Source organism: Pogona vitticeps, chromosome 1 (assembly GCF_051106095.1).
Source record: "Pogona vitticeps strain Pit_001003342236 chromosome 1, PviZW2.1, whole genome shotgun sequence".
Lineage (NCBI taxonomy): Eukaryota > Metazoa > Chordata > Lepidosauria > Squamata > Agamidae > Pogona > Pogona vitticeps.
Window position 1 is genome coordinate 256,617,572 of NC_135783.1, and position 20,927 is coordinate 256,638,498.

Here is a 20,927-nt window from a genome sequence, read left to right on the forward strand (position 1 = left end):
TCCCACCCCAAATTCTTTTTGCCACAGCAGCTCTCTCAAGATAACATTAATTAACAAGAACTATACATTCTCTGATTCATCATTAGGAACCCACAGGAATATCAAGCCTAATTATTTTTTGCACAAAAATCCTATAAACTTCATACACTGGATTACACCAGCCCTCCCCAAACTAGTGGCCACTAGATGTCTCATTCAATCAAGCATCCTTCCTCCCCCTGTGATTATCATCACCTGAAAGGGAGAGTGAAGATTAGTCCCTCCCATTTAGGTCCCATCATTGTTACTGCAGGAATCTATATACAGTATTGGGGATTGAAAGTCTGCAGTGGGAGCCTCTTCCACTTGAGTAGGCATAACTGAAGATCTTGGATGCTGAGGTTCAGTCTCTGACATATCCAGTAAAAAGGATGAGGTAGCAGATGACTGGAAAACCTATGTCTGAAGCTCAGATGTGAATAGTCTAACCCAGTGATGGCGAACCTTTTTGGGCTTGAGTGCCCAAATTGAGGGGGGGGGGAGGAAAACAAACCAGTAGGCAGTGGGCCATGGAGGCGGAACCGGAAGTAGCAGCAGAAGAGGGAATTTTGGGCATGGAGGTGCCTCGAGACCCCACTCCAGATCTGCCGCCAGTGCCAGCTGCTCCGGATCCTGCCCCACCGGCTGTCAAAGCGCCAGCACTGCAGCTCCCACCACCTCTGCAGGTTTGGCTGGGGGGGGGGAAGTAGCAATCCGGTGACTTATGGCTCGCATGTCCACAGAAAGGGCTCTGCGTGCCAGCTGTGGCACGTGTGCCGCAGGTTTGCCATTGCTGGTCTAATGTAAAACAGCCTCCTATATGTGTATCAATTCCTACAGGGGAAAAATAAGTAAAATTGCAGTTGAAGATAATGCTGATAAAGGCAAAATCTGCTCAGCCACCATGCCTGTTAGAGGGGGAAAGGAGGGCTCTTCCACCATAGACAAGGACAGTGGGGAACTTCTGCATCGTTTTGACGGATATGTTTATGAAACGTCTTCCTTCACAGAAGCACATTTTGGTGGCCAAACATATGGAAGATATTGAAACGAAGGAGAGTGACCACTCCAATATGAATGTTTGGTGCTTTCTGAGTGCTATTACTCGTAACACATATCGACACACAAATCTCTTTCGGAAAGGCTAGAGAGCTGCAATGAGATTCTTCAACCTGAACTTCAAGCAGTTCATATAGAAAGCATATTGGCAAGTCTGTTGGGTGAAGACTATCAGAATGCATTGATGGGAACTAGATCTGCTGATTATCAAAACTACTAAATACTGACTCTAACAATCCCTGCCTGGAGAAGCCTAGCACTGCCCTGGGACTTCCGCCAGAGCCCTGACGCCTTGCAACCTGACATAGATCGTTCTGAGCGTATAGGGCTGGATATATTGTCATTAGAAACGGATGGACTTGCTTAATTATTGCCCAGCTTTGGCTGACTTTCTAGCTTTAGTTGCTGTATTCCGCACCCCCCCAACCCCGCTCCCAGCCCTTGATTCTTGGAAAGAGAGTGATGCCCATTGGATCTGATAAGCCCCCCTGCTTTCTTAGCACTGCGCCTATAGGCAGAGGCCTATAGCCTATAGAGAAAGACCGCAGTGAGTGTAGCTCTTACTTCCGAGCTCCGTTGATCAAATCTCTATGGTGCTCTGAGTGGGAAGAACGTTAAGTAAACGTTATTAAGAAAACCTTAGGGAGTGTATAAAGGTAAGCGGCTTTTCTTCATAGGTTTATAATTTTAGCACCATGCGTAGTCTAACTTCCGAGATTCTTCTCGCGCCTTTTTTTTTTTTTTTGGTTGGGAGGCTTGACAGAAAGCGATGAATTTACACCCAAGATTTCTTGGAACGGCGCGTCCTCGATCGGAAACAGAAAGTGAAAACGTTGCCTTTTTTTTTTCCTCTGGACTACAGCTCCCAGAATCTCAATGATCTGTTCTGGAAATTCAAAAAAGTTAACTGTTCTAAGCTGTACCCTAACAGTTCTTGGATATTTGAAACCTCGGGGACTGCGTGGTGTTAAGCCCTGCCTTTGAGGTACAAAAAGGGATCCGAGGAAGTAATGGAGCAAGACTAGCCTTGGCTGCAACGGAGGGATGATGTTCAGCCGGAAGGACTGGCGGCAGTGCCGAATATGCCTGAGTGTTACCTAAACCAGTGGTTCTTAACCTTGGGTTACTCAGGTGTTTTTAGACTGCAACTCCCAGAAGCCTTCACTACCAGCTGTGCTGGCTGGGGTTTCTGGGAGTTGCAGTTCAAAACACCTGAGTAACCCAAGGTTAAGAACCACTGACCTAAACCACGGGCGGCGGCACAGCAAGGCGGTGGCATCGCCTGTTCTCTCCCTTTCCCTCCCAAACCACGGCGTACGAGCTCCTCTGATACGGTGCAGGGGATTGTCGTTTTGGAAGAAGTAGCCGCGTTAGTCGGTGCAGGCGTATCAGACAAAATCCGAAGAAACAAAACAAGACAAAAACCCGTGGCACCTTGAAGACTATTATATTTTAATATGAGCTTTCGTGGACACGCCCACTTCGTCAGATAACGGAGCCGCACCTCAGTGGCATTTTTACCTGTTAAGAACGTTTAAAATGGCTCTTACATTCTCCACGTCGAATAAGACTGGAGTAAAGGCTCAGTTCCTCCTCTTTCCTGCTACATTTTGTAGGGAGTGGGGAGGCACTGCCACACAACTGTCTTCTACCGACTCCTTTCCCAAGGAAAAGCTTTCCAAGTGGCAGCGGTATACTGTAAAGCTCCAAAAACAACTTGCGTCCAAACTGCCTGAAATACTGTATCACTATAAGCCTGCCTGCGTTTTAAGATCATCAGAGGTGGTCTACCTTTCAGTCCTGCCACCCTCACTTGTGCTTTTGGTGAGGACAGGGGAGAGGGCTTTTTCCGTCGCTACTCCCAGACTCTGGAACTCCCTCCCACAGGAGGCCAGACAGCCCCCCCCCCTTTACTGTCCTTCTGCAAGCAAAGACTTTTCTCTCCATTAAGGCTTTTTCTCAGTAACTGGCTGTCTATGGGCTTTTAAAACGGGCTGTTGTCTTTTTTCCCCTCAATGTGCTCTAAAAAATTGTTTTCAGATTTTGATGAACTAGTTTGAATGGGATATTTGTTTAATTGCTTTTTAATTTTGAAACAGTTCATTGCATTTTTTAAAGCTTGTAATGTGGTCTGTTTTAATTTTGTAAACTTCCTTGGATCCTTTTGGGCAGAAAGGTGGGGTGCAAATAATAAAAACAAACAAAATGTTTAAGCATAATACTCATTGTCTGAAGAGAAAGGTGGGTGATACCTGTTGTTTATGTGCCACCAAGTCACCTCTAACTGATGGGGACCCTATGAATGAATGATCTCCAAAATGTCCTTTGCTCAACCCTTGCAGACTCAAGCCCATGGCCTCTAATTTTAGGGAGTCAGTCCATCTCATATTTGGTTGTCTTCTTTTCTTGCTGGCATCCATCTTTCCATCATTTCCATAAAATTCTGCCTTCTCATGATGTGGCCAAAGTAGAGCAGCCTTAGTTTCAACATTTTTTTCCAGAGATAGTTCAGGCTTGATGTGAGCTTGGATCCAATTAGTACAACATTGCCCCCCCCCCCCCAAAGGCCAGATATAAGTACCAGGATCCTCTTCTGAAAGTAAAACTCAGGCTGGAGACTTGACTTAGGTCAGAGACGGGTAGGTTTCAGATTTCACCTCTGACGGTGTGGATCAGAATGTCCTCCTTCCCAATCTTGTTGGACAAACGGTTGTACAGTGCCCATTGCACAACCAGGATCAGCAAAAGGCAACGTCCCAAATGAAAGGACATTGACTTAATATTCCTATTTTTTTTTCTGCTGCTTGAATTCCTGTATCGTTCTTCTTAAAAGTAACTTGTCAAACTCCAGGCAGAAGAGGATCTAAGGCAGGAATGGCCAACCTCTGACCCTCCAGATGTTGTTGGCTTCCAACTCTCCTTTCTCCCTCACCATTGGCTGTGCATCGCAGCGCTGATGGGAGTTGCAGTCCAAGAATATTTGCATGGTTTTCACGCCTCCGAATCGAAAGGGACCGAAAAGTTTTCGCCCTCGGCGCAACGACATCATGAGTCTATTTTTTCACCCTATCTCTATAGTCTTCTTCTTGAACCGGATGTCCCTTTTTTTCTTCCGGAAGAAGTGCGGTTGCTGGTGGAGCGGGGCTGGCGTCATGGCTAGGCGAATGATGTGAGTCGGGCGGCGGGAGAGGAGGAAGGAGTGCCTTGTTTTTGCACGCGGTGCAACTCCCTCCTCGGGTCGGCTTGGCTTGGCTTGGCTTGGCTTTCCTTATGGACTCCGGCGGGCGATCCTGGTTCCGGAGGGGGGGGGGGAGAGCCGTGTCGTAGAGAGCCGATGAGGCACAAGACCCACGAGGGAGGCTCTCGGGTTCGAGTTTGACCCGACGTCCTCCAGGCAGGGCATGACGCCTGCTGCCGCCGCCGTGGGGTTTAGGCCTTTCCCACTTCGTTCGAAAATAGCCTTAATTAATTACAAAACAACATGGGGATGAAAAATTTAAATTGCGTTTTTTTAAAAAACAAAAGTCCATTGAGAGATGTTTGAGCAGAATCAACAGTGCATTTCCTTTTCCAGAGATACAGTATCTTGTTCCCCACGTTTGAAAGGCGAAGCTAGTTTAGGACTCCATCCCCCCCTTTTTTTTTGTCTCAGCTAGATCAACCCACTGGAATCAGTGAGAGTTTAATTAGCATTGATTTAATAAGTTCCTAGGGACTGACTCCTGGAAACAGTGGTTCCCTGCTTTGCGTGTCTGGATGTTCTTGGGCAAAAAACTCCCAGAAGCCTTCACCACTAGCTGTGTTGGCCAGGATTTCTGGGAGTTGTAGTCCATGAACATCTGGACACTCAAGGTTGGGAACCACTGTCCTAAAGGAAACCACAGGCTTGAGTTTGCAAGAGCTGAGCAAAGCTGTAGAGGACAGGACATTTTGGAGGTTGCTCATTCCTAGGGTTGCCAGAAGTCGGAGGTGACTTGACAGCATATAAAAACAATTCATTAGTGCAATGCAGTTGCAGCTGTGTTTAAAATTGTGGCCCACTAAGACTCATGCATGTGATTGTTCTGTCTAAATGTAGTTAAATTATACTTTTTAGTTTGTCAGCATTTTAAAAGTTATTGCTAATTGGGTTTTTTTTTTAAGTTTTATGTGATCACTTTAATTTAACATGTACTATAGGTCAAAGATTTCATTGCAAGATAAAGATTAAAAATTCTGCTTTCATATTATGAGCTAGTGGTCAGAATCCTGCTACTTAGTGTTGTAAATTGTACTAGAGTCAGCCCATGGAATCAATGGGGGTTTGGTGAGTCAGTGCTTCTGTATTCCTGCACTGAGCAGGAGGCTGGACTTGATGGCCTTATTGGCCCCTTCCAGCTTCACTATTCTATGATTCTAAGTTCCATTGATTCAAATGGGCCTACTCTTAACTGTGACTTACTTAGTACCCCTAGTTAGAGTAGGCTGCGTTAAATTAATGGAATTTATGGCCAAGCTGACTCACCAAATTGTCATTGATTTTGGTTAATGTATTCAAATAATATTTTCTAAAATGTTTTCTAAATAAGTGCTAACATGGATTGTGCATGTTGTGAAATTTTGTAGCTTTTGCATGGATGGATTATGTTCATCTTTCTATCTCCATTAGCACCCAGTCTAGTAGGTATCCTTAGGGTAATCTGAATTTCTTAGAATCGGTTTGTGTCTTCATGAATTAATAGTATGTGGAAATGAGAAGTAACCAATGTGTTCAGTCCTATTTTCCAACTCTAAATGCTGTTATTCCTGCAGCCTTTTCTGTGTCAGTATTATATTATGTTGGAAATTTTTGGAACCCTTTTCAGAATCTCCAGGATTGCTTGCAGTGGTTTTTCTTGAGTGCTGCAGATTCCTTTAATGTGTCTATATGCATCTTTGTGTAGACCAAGTCCAGCCCTTACCTCTTTCCCAAGGGCACACTGGAAGTGTCACTTTCTTAGAAGTGACTAAAATCAATTTGATATAGATCAGACCCATCCTGACTGCCTATATGTTGCCATTACCAACAGTTTTATTTGGACACTGCTATCACAGCTTCCTTGTGATTCAGAAGGAAACTGGCTTGCATCAGAGTTCCTTCTTGAAAATATGGTAAATAGTTGATGGGAAAGAAACAGAAGACTTTATCACAAGGTGTTTCTTGTACTGTATATCTTCTTACTAGAAACTGAATTCTGTATGTAAAATAGCTGAATATGCAAATTTCTGGGTCTCCATCACATTGCTTTCGTATTCTGCTATAGTTAAAGAGAAAACCAATTTAACCAGATAATTAGGCTGTCTGACAATAACTGTGGGCTTTTTATGACACACAAATGTTTTCTGGGCTTGTTTGGGATTGGAGGGAACACAGTGGCTGAAACCCTGTTCTAAACATAAACCAAATGATAACTTTATGTCCATTTCTCCCAGGTAAACAAGATCTCCTTACTATGGGTTCTTGAGAATGTACATGCACATTGGCTTAGAATTGGGGGTGGGATGCTTTATTTACTGGGTAGGAATGGACAAAGTTATGATTTGGCTTGCACTACAAACAGTATTTCAGACTATGTATTCCTTTTAATTTATTGTTATCTTTCTTTGAATGTCTACATAAGGCTTAACATATTTATGTTAGTTCTAACAACAACAACCTTACAACTGCAGAGATGGAAGGAACCTTCTGGTTCATCAAGTCCAACCCCTGTCAGAGAGGCACAGTGGGGAATCAAACTCCCAACCTCTAGCTCTGCAACCAGGTGCCTAAACCACTGAACTATCTAGCAGTTCTGATTCCTGTGTCATGGTAATAACCACATCCATAGTAGTTTTGTAAGAACTTCAATTTTTTTAAAATGTGATTTGCTTTCTTTGCTTATAGTTATCCCCTGTACCAGTTTGGCAATCCTCAACTGAGGGTTTTCCGGACAGATTACTTCTTGACATTGGTGAGGCCTGGAGTTCCACTGTCAGAAGACACTGTGCAATTCCGCATCCCTATGGAGTAAGTAGATGGGGGGGGAGAGAAGTTTTGCTTGTTCAAACAAGAGATAATGTGATCAACCTCTTTCAGCTGTCTTGCCATCAATAAGTAAGTATGCTGAGCCCAGGGCATCTGTAGTGTGAAGAAATAGCTTATGCCTGGCTTTTCCTGCAGAGTCATCCACAGTATCAAAGGGCTGCTAAAATCCTCCACTGTCTTTTGCTTCAACCTCAAATCAGTGGATCTTCTCTGCTTCATAGGTTGGGAAAGCTATTCTGAAGTACTCAGATTCTTAGTTCCTGCAGAACATTTTCTGCCCTCAGAGAGAAAGAGAGTTTCTTAAAGAGAACTTGGTTACCTTCCTTCCTATCTATCCCTGACATAAATACTTTGTAACAGATGGAAGCTCCTCCCCCCCCCACGACCATTAATAGGACACATTTATTTCTGGTTATATGGCTAACTCTTTGGAAGGTACAGTTTATAAAGGAAGTAATTGCTTGAGGAGCTAAAGCTTGAAAGGTTTAATTTTGCTTACAATAAACCATAGGGTTTTCACAAGGGACACTGTCCAGTCATATCTTTTCTAATATGGCACAGAATAGAAGGCAAAGGATGAGAAATTTGATGTGGTTTGTAAGCAGAACTTGCTGGCCAGAATCCTTGTGATTTGCTGTTGTTGTTTAGTCGTTTAGTTGTGTCCGACTCTTCGTGACCCCATGGACTAGAGCACACCAGGCCTTCCTGTCTTCCACTGCCTCCCGGAGTTTGGTCAAAGTCATGTTGGTAGCTTCAATGGTACTGTCCAACCATCTCGTCCTATGTTGTCCCCTTCTCCTCGTTCCTTCACACTTTCCCAACATCAGGGTCTTTTCCAGGGAATCTTCTCTTCTCATGAAATGGCCAAAGTATTGGAGCCTCAGCTTCAGGATCTGTCCTTCCAGTGAGCACTCAGGGTTGATTTCCTTCAAAATGGGTAGGTTTGTTCTCCTTGCCGTCCAGGGGACTCTCAAGAGCCTCCTCCAGGACCACATGTGATTAGTTATATTGATAAAAGTGCAGCATTTCAAATTGCAGTGGTGAATTGTCACTGGTGACCTAGTTGCTGCAAGTATTCCTTGTCATGTGCCAACTTATGACAGGTGAATGGCAAACAAACAGCAACTTGTTAACTAGTGGGAATTCACCAGTGAATGTTATGTTGCTGTATTTACATGGTTGTAACTAACCAGTAGATTCTATTCACTACATGATGTCAGATGCATGCTCATACATCCTGATGTTGTTGTGTACTGAGCCAAATCCTGGGGCGGTGGGAGGTCCCACCAAGCAAGTTAGGAGGCCTGGCTTCAGTCCCACTTCCTTGCAGAGGAGAGTCAGGAAAGGAATTCCTTTGGGCTTCAACCCATGATTAGCAACAGATGGGTCTTGGAGATGAGGCCATTAGAGAGAGCAGAACTTGTCTGGAGGTTTCTAGAGGTTGAACTGGGAAATAATACATACCTGTTGGGGCTACCTGTTGACTTCTAGAAAAAGCATTGCTACTGGGCTGAAAACCATTTTGTCCTCATTGATGAATTGGAGAAGGAGCAGTTCTAAGGAGCTGGTTTTTCCTTCTTCCCTGCCAGAAACAAGACTTGGAATTTGTGTTTGTTAAGTCAATGTGACATAGAGTGTCTTGATGACGAAATGCAGGATATAAAGCCTCAATGCACACATATAAATTTATTCATCTCTTTATATATTTACACATATAGTAGAAAGTGTTCATTTTTAGCCCCCTTGGCAGATCTGCATCCAGAATAGCAGAATGCTGGTCACTGAATTAAACAAATAATAATGTCTCAGAAAAATAACAGCAGTTATCTTTGAGTCTAGAGAGTTGACAACTGATGGGAGGGGTCTTACTTCAGAGCGTTTCAATCACCATCTTGGCCAAAGTATTCTAGGAGTTGCAGGGAAAAGGAACTGTCCATTTCTGTACTTAATGTAGGCATATAACATAAACATATGGTTCCATTATTTCAATTAATAAGCATCACACTTTCAGTTACAGTTCTTTACATGGATGTTTGGTGTCTGCTAGAGCGGTGGTTCTTAACCTTGGGTTACTCAGGTGTTTTTGGACTGCAACTCCCAGAAGCCTTCACCACCAGCTGTGCTGACCGGGGTTTCTGGGAGTTGCAGTTCAAAAACACCTGAGTAACCCAAGGTTAAGAACCACTGTGCTAGAGGGTTCCATGAGTTTCTGTTAGCTCTTAAAATGCCTCTTTTCGAAGATTTTTCACCAAGCAGCAGGAGGAATGAGTATCATTCTTCTGAATCTTCTAATGAAATTGTGAGTGCGTTTTCTTGGAAGGAAGCCACCGATTTCAGTAGGGCTTCCTTCAAAGTAAATAGGTTTGCAGAAAGCCTTAGCAAAAGCTAACAAGGACACGGACTTTTGTTTTCCAGGTCACAAGTCTGTTTTCGGAAGTGCCAATAGCTACTGCCAATGACGATAGTGTACTGAAAGTAAACACAGTCAATGCTATTTTAATCAGTGTGATTCTTTTGCCCATGGCTGTTCTTAAAAAGTGGCTAAAGTTTGCTCTGAAGTCATATTATAGCAGATGTCCTGGACCTACTGCAGGAACTGCTGCCTGAATTCCTGTATCATGTTGTGCTTGGAATGGTTGCTCTGGGACTTTTGGTTGTTATTGTTTGGTTTCTGCCGTGCCTTCCCGCAGAAGTATTCAAGGTGGCATACTCTAAGCAAAACAGTATCATGAAAAAAAATCGGCAAAACAACATCCCAGTTGCAGAAAGGAAGAGAAGACAATATTATTCCAGATTCTAAAACAGCCCACACTAAAACAAGCAACAGCAGTCTGAAATAATAGGAGAGCAGTGCAGTCCCAATGAGTAAATCTAAAATGCTCGGCTTAAGAAAAAATGTCTTTGCTGCATGTCTAAAACCAGGCAGTGCTAGGGTCAGATTTAGGCAAAAACCTTCTCACGGTTGATTGCCTGTTGTACACTTGACGGGAGGGGATCCTGATGAGAGGTCTACTCCAAAACTGCAGTATGGTTGTTTGGCAGGCTCATTGCAGTGTGGAGGCAGTTGTTGGGATATTCCACACTCAAGTTGAGGGCCCCAGATCAGTAGGCACTCAGCACTTTGGCAGTCACCTTATAGACCAACGTAAGTATCTGGGCCCCACTGCTTGAGCCTCCAGGAACAGAACCAGTCCAAAATGTGAAGCTGAGTGTGTGAGAGAGTGTGTATGTGTAAAATTCAGCCACATCCTGGATGGTCTAATTAGTTCCTCTTAGATTGGTAGAACCCCCAACAGGTCACACAGGTTTGTGTGGAGTAACATTTTGCCTTCATTTCTGTTAATAAAACAGTTTTCCCCATCTCGTGCAGTAGTACCCTGTTTCACCCAAAATAAGCCCTAACCTGAAAATAAGCCCTAGTATTTTCCAGATGCTCATAATATAAGCCCTACTCCCCAAATAAGCCTCAGTTAAGTGAAACCCCGCCCTCCACTGCTGTGCAGCAACCAGAAGAAGATGACATGACTGTATTTGAATAAATGTAGATGGTTGTACATGAAAACAAATAAAACATCCCCGAAAATAAGCCCTAATGCGTTTTTTGGAGCAAAAATTAATATAAGACCCTGTATTATTTTTGGGGAAACATGGTATCGATAGTGAAGTTGGGGTAGTTATTTTAGCAGTTTAAAATGAAAATGTTGTGTTTCTGTTTTAATTATTTCTTTACATTTGACACAGGATGACAAAAGTGGAAGTGAAAGATTACCTTGAAAACATCTACAACGTGCCTGTTGCATCTGTAAGAACCAGGATACAGTATGGTTAGTCTAATGGATTCTATTAGAATGACTAAAATTCTATTTTTTTTGAAATACATTTTCGTCTTTTACAAAGGTGGACTTCATAAAAGTCCAAAGCTGACTGTAAGTGACGAAACAATCAATTAGGAAAGGAAGGGTTTTTCATTCATGAGGATTTAAGGCCAACCATCTCTTTAACAGGATCAATGAGGATGAGGGACTACAAAAACTGTCGAATCAAAAAGCCAGACTACAAAGTTGCCTATGTACAGCTGGTGAGTAAATTAAGTAGTACAACTGGAAAATTAATGGTGTTGGAGTAACTTTGTTAGGCAGCTAGCCCATGCAATCTCTGAATTGAATTTGTGTGTCACAGTGATATTAGGATAAGGCTGACCAGAAGGAACTGAGTAGCATTGGTTTGCCACTGTGGGAAACAAGATGCTGGGCGAAATAGGCTGATCCAGTATAGCTGCTTTTATCTTCTTAGCAGAAACTACCTCTTAGGTGTATAGGAGCCATTTTGGTTCCTGGTGAGATGCATTGTTGAAGGAGCAAAATGTAGGAATTGAATTGATCCTGACCAAGGGTTTAAATCCTGAACATTCAGACCAGGGTTACATTCATGTGTTGACCAGTATGCAGGAGAGAAATATTTTTCTTACCTTCTCTATATCAGCCTATTAGAACAAAAGAGATTTCTGGAATTGTTCTTGGAAGAGGTTCATGGTGGGCCTGCACTGAAATGTTAAATTACTTCAGCTGCTCTGTTTTCCTCACAAACTACCATCAGATTCCTGAATACAGGATTCTGAGCTTCCTCGGAGACTTCCCAGAGTCTTTAGGGGGAGGATGTGACACTGAAACTCATCCCTTCATTAAAGAATGTTTACTAATTTTCCAGTGTCTTTACATAAAGATACCAGATCCTATATGTGAAATAAGCAGCGGCACTTAGGCAAATTACACATAATGTTTCTTAATTTCAGCACTTGTTTCTTCATGAATTTTTCCTAGATTGCAAATTTTGACACCCTGCCCCTGCTTTCAGAATTCTTAACTTTCTAATGCATTTTTCTTCTCTTGTCAAGGGGAGAGGTGGGGTCAGGCTAATACCACCACGAGGACTAGAAAAGGTGATTGAAAGATGGTATAATCTGAAAGATTCTGCTCAGGCAAAAGAGTAGCCAGGAGGGATGGGATATACAAATTATTGCAACACAAAGACCAATAGCAGCTCTTGTGGCGGCAACAGACAAGGAGGGTTAGTATTAATATTGGGACTTCTATTCCTTTGCATTTCCCTTGTGGTACAGTAGTTTGTAGGCTCCAGATGTTAATCCATTCTGCAGAATGGAATAGGGTCTGCTAGTCTTATGGTAGGTTCACACAAACCTTCAAGACCTGTGAAGTCATTTGTTCCTGTTGCCAGTATCTGTACCTGTTTGCTCGACCTTGTTTACTTTTTCTGGTCTTCCTACTGGTTAGCCAAATTTCTGTCATCATTAACCTTCATCCTCCCTCAACATAGGCAGGATGCATTGGATTTCCTAGGATTTTAGAAGCAGTGAGAAGCCTTGCTGCTGCAGAGTACCTCTGAAATTTAGTGTAACTAATAGATGAGCCAGGCTTGGCAGAATGGGAAATCACAGCTGAATTTACAGGGGATCTTGAGTGACTCAAATACCTAGTTCTGAATTACCTTTACTGTATACTTTAAAAATATTTTGAGTTCTCATTCTTCTTTTTTTCTTTTAATTTGCTGTCACTTTACTTGGAGAAAAGAACAGATCATTTTGGTTCCTAAGACTTTGCCATAATATCTCCACCAGTAATCACTGAAATCTGATAGGACTCCTAGTTATATTTCTGAAACAACTCCTTTAATTAAAAAAATAATAATCAAAAAACATTGTTATTTAGACTTAACTAGTTTGCTATATCCTCCTAATATTTCTTTGTTGACCTTGCTCTCCCTGAGATCTGGGGAATGTCAGGAAATGCCCCCTTCCCTGGACCCTCCAAAGTTGTCCACCTCTTCCTCAGCCAAAGGTGGGAAACCTTTGGGCTTCCAGTTGTTTTGAACTTCAGCTCCTATAATCTTTTATCCAGTTCCCCCATATTGCTTGCTTATGATAGGTAGGGCTAATAGGAGGTAAAGTCCACAATATCAGGAGGGTCAAAGCATTACTCTCCCCTGTTCTGAAGAATGTCTTATCTTTGGTTAGTCCTGACGAAGCTTCTTTTGATTAGGTTTTAATTGGTTGCTAATCCAAGGAATTTCTAGTATGTTTTTCCAGACAGAGTAGTCTGTAATTCAATATTCCATAAAATTGATTTTGCTCATGAATTATGTGGGAGGAAGAACATTCCTAGAAACTGTTTTATAAGATTCAGGATACTGTTTTCCACGTTAGAACTGATAGCTGTATTCTCAAATACATCAAATTCTCAAATACATTCATAGGTAATAGCCTTGATTAGTCCAACCGAAAAGGCACAGAAAGTGTGTAAAAATATAAACAGCTGTGCAGGCTTCCGTGAAAGCCTCTTTATCAGGCAGATGTGAGGAGTAAGCAGAATGGAAGAAGGGCGAGTGGAAAGTGAGTTCTTTAAGTCCTTGTTGTCCACATTTAGCTATAGGAGGTGATGCAACAAGATTTGATTTCATTGCTTTTTACATCTGCCTGATGAAAATGTTCTCTCAAAAGATTGCATATTTATTTGTGCTTTTAACACTTTCTGTGCCTCTTTGATTGCCCTAATAAAAGTACCATCTTAGTGGGTATGTGGAAATTAATTAGAAGTGGTTATCCTCAGTGAACCAGCTCAGTTAGGCTTTGTTACATTAGATAAACTGTGTTGTTTTGGCATGAATTGTCTGCTCATTTGGGTGACTTTCTACCTATGACAACATGGTATTATTTTCATGGGATTAGTCCAGGCTGAAGCAGACAAGGAAGAAATCCCCAGTCATGCAGAAGTTCCTGGCCTTGTTTTTCTTTTGCTTCAACCTTTGGTTCACCCTTTGATTTGTATAAACAAAGCCATGGCTCAAACAAGTTTGTGTTTGTTGCGAGTTTCAGGTAATCCTGTAAAGAAGCCATCTGTTTGGGATGGTTTTCATGTTGGCCTCCTTTAAGAATCAGTAGGTGGCAGTATTCTTCTTCTCTGCATTTCTTTCTTTGCTAGCCAGTATTCTTATGTATCTGAAAATATTGTTTTGTCTTGAAGGCAACAGTTACGTTTCCCTACTCTGGAAGTCATCAGCTTCTGGTTTCTAGGCCAATTTATGCAATATAATATGCACACATTAATCATTGCATTCAAGTGTTTGGAAGATGAAAAGGCTGATGTGTTAGACATCATATAACACATAGCTCTATGGATGAAAGTAGAAGATTGACTTGTATGTATAAGAATTGGACTGTCTTGAAGGTTCGGGATTCATACTCCTCCACCCAAACTTGGCAGATGAGGATTTTTAGGGCAGGTGGTATTTCTCTCCCATTGCAGATGACCTCAAATTAGTGTTTGTGGTCAGTATCACCTTCTGGAGTTTCAGACTGTTCTTGGTGTGCTTTTTTCACCCCATTCTAAGGAGAAAACATTTTGTAACCTTGGTTATGGTAAAGAACTACTGCTTTCCGTTTATGTCTCAAAAGTTAGAATTAGGAGGGGGGAGGTTATCCATAAGAGAAGAGTGTTGGTGCCTTCAGGATCTCTCCTGTTCTTTGCCCTGAATTTTTCTTCCTCTTGTTTCTATCATTTGGCTCTGGAAGATACATAGATGCACCATTTATGCTGATGCCAAACACATCCCACATGTTTTTGTTTTTGCAACCTGCCTGTAGTATTCCAGAAAGTTACGTTCATAAAATTAGCATGCCGTCAGTGGAGACTTCCCTTATTACAAGATTCAGATCTAGTGACTGTCATTTATATATTTAATTCCTTAGGGCTAGATTATTATGTAGGGCAATTGATGGATTTGCCCTTTGATGGGTCTTTGAAGCTTCATCCCCAGGAGTTTGTTGGAGCAGACATTGCTGAAGAAAAATGGGCCTTGAGATCCTTGTTCCCAGCCTCAATAGTTTGTAATCTTAAATGAGATTGGTCTTAAAATGTCCATTGTTGTTACTGAGATAAAGATTTTGTTCATTGGATCCCCCCAATAACCACTATAGCAGACATGAAGCTTAACTTTCAGCAAGTAAAAATAAATCTCTGTGTCCATATTCAAGTTGATTCTGACTTACAGTGACTCTCCTTGGGTCTCCAAGATATGTGAAACATTTAAGGAATAGTTTTACCAGTGCTACCCCCAGTTAGTTTCTATAGGTGAGTGGGGATTGGAACCCCAGTCTTCTACATCCTAGTCTGATGCTCTGTCCACTACACTGGCTCTTTACACCCTTTAATATCTTAGTGGACATGTCGGTGGACCTCAGTCTTTAGTCCCCAGATGCATTGGGCTTCAGCTCCCAGAAAAATCCAGTCTGGATGGCCGAAGAGCAGGGATTCTGAGAGTTGAAATCCAAAAGTTCTGGAAGACCAAAGGTTAAGAGTCACTGGCATGGCTATTTATCCCTTACTGTACAATCATTCCTCTGGGAATAGTTGAAGTTACAAAATGGTAAAGGTACACTAGCTACTGAACATGCACAGTAAGTATTTTTCATGAAGCTTTCAGCACTCCAAAGTCTAAACTAGTACAAAATTACTCCATGGTATTGTGGAGGATTTATAAGGCTTTCAGTTCTGAGAGTTCAATGTAATGTCTTGGCTGTTTCAAATCCTATCTGGCTGCCGGCCAAGATCAGCAATTCTCGGCAAAACAAGAGATGGAAAGAGCCAAGTTGTCTGCACTGACTTTTATTTATTAAAAGGTTCCAGATACAGATTGACTTTGCTCAATATTTGATTTCGTCTTGCCCTGAAATGGGAACCAAGAGCACTTTCGTAGATGGCTGAGAGAACTTTGTCTCGTTGCACTGTCATGTCTGGACATTCTTCATGCCCTTTTTCTTAACACAAAACAGAAAAGATGGTGGGAAAATGTGTAGCAATTCCTAGAAACATCTGCTCTGAGTCATTTTGCCTTTAACCTCCTCAAGTGCAGTGACAAATATTGGAAACATAAAAGAAAGATGGGAGGACTGGCACCTTGGCTCGTTTTTATAGGCCATCTCCTTGTCCTTGGTTGACAGAAGTGCTGTGTCTACCATAGACAAGGCCTCCCAGTTCTCAGCTTGGCAGTCGACCCAGCCCTAGTTTGTGTAGCAGCATAACTCAATGACAACATTGTGCACTACAAGTACGAAGGGCAGATGGCAACTGTGCAAGCATTGCTTGATGGTTTTCCAGTGCACCCCTTGGTGGTGTATAATGTATATATATATATATATATATATATATATATATATATATATATATATATATAGAGAGAGAGAGAGAGAGAGAGAGAGAGAGAGAGAGAGAGAGAGAGAGAGAGAGAGAGAGAGAGAGAGAGAGAGAGAGAGAGAGAGAGAGAGAGAGAGAGAGAGAGAGAGAGAGGGAGGGAGGGAGGGAGGGAGGGAGGGAGGGAGGGAGGGAGGGAGGGGGGGGGGGCTGCTGTCCTGATCCCTACAAAGGAAAGTGTGCAGCAACAACTTTAAGTAATATACAATGGAAATACTCCCCCCCCATCCCCTGCAGCCATTACAAGGTACTTCAATTTTTCCTTAAAACATAACACCGTTGTTTATAGGAAGTGTCCAAGCTTCGTCTTCTCTGGCAGAGGGGAACGCTAGAGTTACCCAGAAGTTTGCCTGATCCTTCCCAGCAGATATGTAAGGAGACCGTGTCAAGGAATTGCCTTTTTCATATAATTCTTCCAGGTTAGTTATGGCCTCCCTTGTTATTAAGGCCTCAGATGCTGTATATTAAATAAACATTTCAGTGACCCAACAGTGTTGTGCCTTGAGACTTTGTTCCTTTTAATTGTAATTAGAACGAATCTCAAAGGGACTGGTACAAGAAATCAGGTGCTGTGGTGTCCATGTAGAGAGTGGGATTGGAATCCAGAACTCTCATGGAGGCAGCAGGCTGAGAAGCATCTGTTGCTTTAAATCAGGTTTCCAACCTTCGGTCCCCAAGCATTCTTGGAGTAGCTCAGTGGCTCAGCTGTGGAGTCAGAGGTTGGGAGTTTGATTTCCCACTGTGCCTCCTGGACAGAGACTGGAGTCAGAGATCCATAGGGTCCCTTCAAGCTCTGAAATGATGATCATCATGATGATGAAACTCCCAGAAGCTTTCACCACCAGCTATACTGGCCAGGATTTCTGGGGATTGTAGTCCAAGAACATCCAGGGACCCAAGGTTGGGAACCACTGCTTTAGATGGACAGAAGCAAACAAAGCAGAAGGCTCCACCTAAATCTCTGCCAGCCTTCCTTACATGTAATTCTAGAGTAATTCCAAGTGCTGCTGGTTTGGGGGAAGGGGAGAAAAATTACTGGTGAGTTTGCAAAGCATTTTTTAATTTGTAAAATGGCAGCCAAAAAAAAAAAAAAAGGCCCATGTCTTCTGAGTTTATACATGATTTCCTTCTAAGCTCTTTAGGGGTGGGCTAATGATGTTAAGGTGTTTTGGAAAATAAGTTTCAAAATAGCCCCAGACATTATTTTTATAACACATCTTTGTATGCCATGTTATTGGCTGATAGTTTTATTATGCCGGGTTCTCTACTTGGAGTGAATAGAAAGCTGACAGAGTTGATTTTAACAAGGCTGTCAACACTGCATACAGTATGGAAAAATAAAGAGATAGTGTCAATGGAAGAGAATGCTATCCTCGAATAATAGGTTCCTGCTGTTAAATACAAGCTAAAAGGTCAGCCGAAGATTGTTTTCCAAATGGGAGACGTTGAGTCTGTGGAAATGCTCTGTGTTGGCATTGACTCTCTTCATTATGGAGAATGATTGCTGTAAATTTTAATGCTGCATTTCAGGAATTGCATGAATTTCACAAATCATGTTTTATTTCATATCATTATAAAGCTTTCCTCTCTATATAATTTTCTCTTTCTTTCCTTTCACCGAGGCACTAGATGTGGTCTGTGCTTTAGTAAGCATACTCCTTTGCTTGCTTGCCGCCTTTTGCTCTATGTTTCAGCGAGTGCTGGAGCTGGCTGGCACAAGGCCAAGGAGATCACCCTGACTGTGCCTGAATTGGCCAGTTTCCGTTGTAGTAGCTCCTCATATGCCTTTTTATAACTATCTTCAAGACTTTTGGACTCTGAAACTTGCATGTAAATATACGTCTTTTTTATATAGTCCTCATTCAACAAACCAGAATCTTCCACAAACCAGAGTCCCTTCAATTTCTGTTGCCTTTATCTTTCTATTCTTGTCCATTTCTCTTAGTTTCTCTCAGAACCATGAGTGCAGGTCTTAAGCTATGTGAAGGTGTGTTTGTTCTAGAATTATTTTCTCCCTCCCTCCCTCTAAGGGAGCTCCTGATCCTGAGAAAACCCATGAAACAGAGTCACTGGAAGCCCATAGCCTTTAGAGGGTCCACCTGTGATTGGGAAGTCTCACATGGGAATGTTTGTTTTGCCATGATGCTTACTGTGGGTGACCTTGAAATAGTCACTCCTTTAGCAAAGTTGTTTAAACAGAAAAAGAAAGAAGAGGAGGAATGGAGTTTGAATTTGTTGAAGATGGATTTTTAAAAAGCATAATGCCTATTCTGCACAAAACATACTGAGTCCTGCTGAACCTCTTGGAGGTTGGCAATAGACCTCTGGACCAGCTGAAACTTCCCACAGCTGTCTAAAGAGTGTTGGAGCTACTACTGGAACGTAAGCTTAAGCATTTGTTTTCTGTCTTTAGGCTGCAGGAGAAACCTTTCAGTTTCCGGACTTGTTTCCAGAGACCAAAAAGACCATTGAGCCCGGCTCTTTTGAGGACGTGCAGCAGAAATATATGGACAAAAAGAAAGAGAAGCTGAGTGAGGATGTCAGACGATCAGGAGTTCCTAAATGGTTTGGACTATGAGAAAATCAACCTCTGTTTTTTTTTAAGTTTCTATGGAAGGACTTGAACCATTGCATCAGATGTTGGTCTGTCTCTTGTAATGCCATGATCTGGGTTTTTTAAAACCATGTAACAAGTTGTTGTTTGTACTCATTTTGCACAATGGAATTATTTGCCAAAGAAATGGATAGGTACATGTGGCAAATCAAGAACAGCCCTTTTATTTGCAGCACATAGGTTTCCCTTCTGTAAAGGAAAAGAAGCAGCCAGGTTCCTATCTGTATGGAGAGGGGACCATCCAACCCACCACTGTCTTTCTTCCTGCTCCAGATCAATTATTTGAAGGTTGTTTACTGGAGCAGACAAAGTATATGTAAGGACTGGGAGAGGCAGCTTCTGTAATGTATGAATTGTGACAATTTAGCTGCTTCTGAATGGTTAAAGAGGCTAATGCTTTGGACATCTTGTGTGCAAGTGATGACACTTTGGGAATACATGGAATTATGGTCTCCTCAGCATTCCTTATAACTGGAATTAGAAGGCAGCATAAAATGTGTTTTCCAGACCTGAAAATAACATTGAAGTTTTGAAATATGGATGCACCAGCTGAAACTGACCCAATAAAAGGCATTGCATTGCCCACTTCCTCTCTCTGTGTGTTGACTCTTAATCTGATTCTGAAGGACTTACCTATTGTTTCACTGTTCTCCCCTTTTTCCTATGCCTAGTAGTGAAGCAAGTTGACTTGGAAGAAGAGCTTGCTTTTTCATCTTTTCAGGAACTTCTTCATCCTTTGTAGAGGAAAAAAATATTTCAGTCTGATTTCTCTTTTCTACTTGTGCTTTCAAGTTTACACTGCAGTTTTTAATCAAAACAGGCCCATGGGAACACTGCTGTATGTAGAAGTTTTGATTGCTTGCTTTTTGAGGAATTATTAACTCAGATATAGAGGTCTGTGGCTGGATATCCTAGAGGCTTGTTCAGATTCCGAACCCAACGGTGTGTTCTGGTAAACATGCCCTTTTGGTTTCACCAGTTTTTTTTTTAATTTAGCAAAACCAATGCCACTTTTGGTATGCACCAAAACATGGAAAAGCAGGTTGGCCATGGCAACCTTAACTATACAGGCATCCTTCAGTTGTGCAATTCTAGGGCTGCATTGTACCTTGATGGTGGCTGGTGTCATATGGGTTTCACCTACTGCAGTGGCCAAAGTCCTGTCTGAACACGAGGTCAGAGCATACAAAAAATACCGTAGCTGTTTATGGAAAACACCTCTCTGTATCAGTCTCAGGAGTAGATGTGAGGAAGGCCCCTCTAATTCCCTGCCAATTAAAAGGAAATCCATGGAAAAATTGTTGCCACCAAGCACTGCAATCCTTTTCATTCTCACTGGGAACATTTTCATTGTTGCTTTTATTGATGTTAAGTGCTGCCAAGTCATTTCCAACTTACAGCAACCCTACGACTTAACAACCTCCAAAAGGTTCTACTGTCAACAGCCCTGTTTAGGTCCTGACTACTTTTCTTGAGTCAATTAATTTTAATGTTGAGTTTTCCTCTTAGTGCTTCATGACCATCTCTTATTGAAGTTATACAATTCTTCTGTAGTCCTGATTTTTGTCTTAATATTAGAGTTCGGATATTCGTATATGAATATTGGCACCACAGGTGACTCAAAGATCCAGTCCCTGCCCCCCCCCCCCCGAACTGGCTGGTCCTCTCGCTGGTCCCCATGTGGCACACATGGCTGACATCCACATTGCTGTGCCAAACATGGATGCAGCCTGGCTGTTGCTTCCATGCTTCTCCATGCAGCCAACCATTCCGGTGAGGAAGTGGGATAGAGTCTTCCCACTCAGCTGTTGGATGGTCAGCTGCACAAAGAGCTGGAGAAGCACCAGTCAGGATGCTTCCATGTTTGGCACGACAACATGGACAACAGCTAAAAATTTTGCTGATTTTTTTTCCAGATACGAACCTGGAA

The 20,927-nt window shown here is 42.2% G+C and overlaps 1 protein-coding gene across 8 annotated transcripts; it reads left to right on the forward strand.

Annotated features, from left to right (window-relative positions):
• The first annotated feature begins 1,602 nt into the window (after nucleotides 1-1,602).
• On the forward strand, nucleotides 1,603-19,582 carry MRPL23 (mitochondrial ribosomal protein L23). 8 transcript variants are annotated; one of them, XM_020788747.3, is made up of 6 exons: nucleotides 4,156-4,246; nucleotides 6,980-7,102; nucleotides 10,862-10,944; nucleotides 11,125-11,198; nucleotides 16,673-16,802; nucleotides 18,797-19,582. In XM_020788747.3, the coding sequence occupies exons 1-6, from the start codon at nucleotides 4,173-4,175 to the stop codon at nucleotides 18,853-18,855; spliced, it is 543 nt and encodes a 180-aa protein (XP_020644406.3). In that variant the 5' UTR covers nucleotides 4,156-4,172; the 3' UTR covers nucleotides 18,856-19,582. The 8 variants fall into 8 exon arrangements, with proteins under 8 accessions (XP_078239824.1, XP_020644406.3, XP_020644407.3 ...); XM_072985664.2 differs by lacking the exon at nucleotides 4,156-4,246 and adding an exon at nucleotides 4,714-6,857; XM_072985666.2 differs by lacking the exon at nucleotides 4,156-4,246 and adding an exon at nucleotides 5,756-6,207.
• Nucleotides 19,583-20,927: the final 1,345 nt, after the last annotated feature.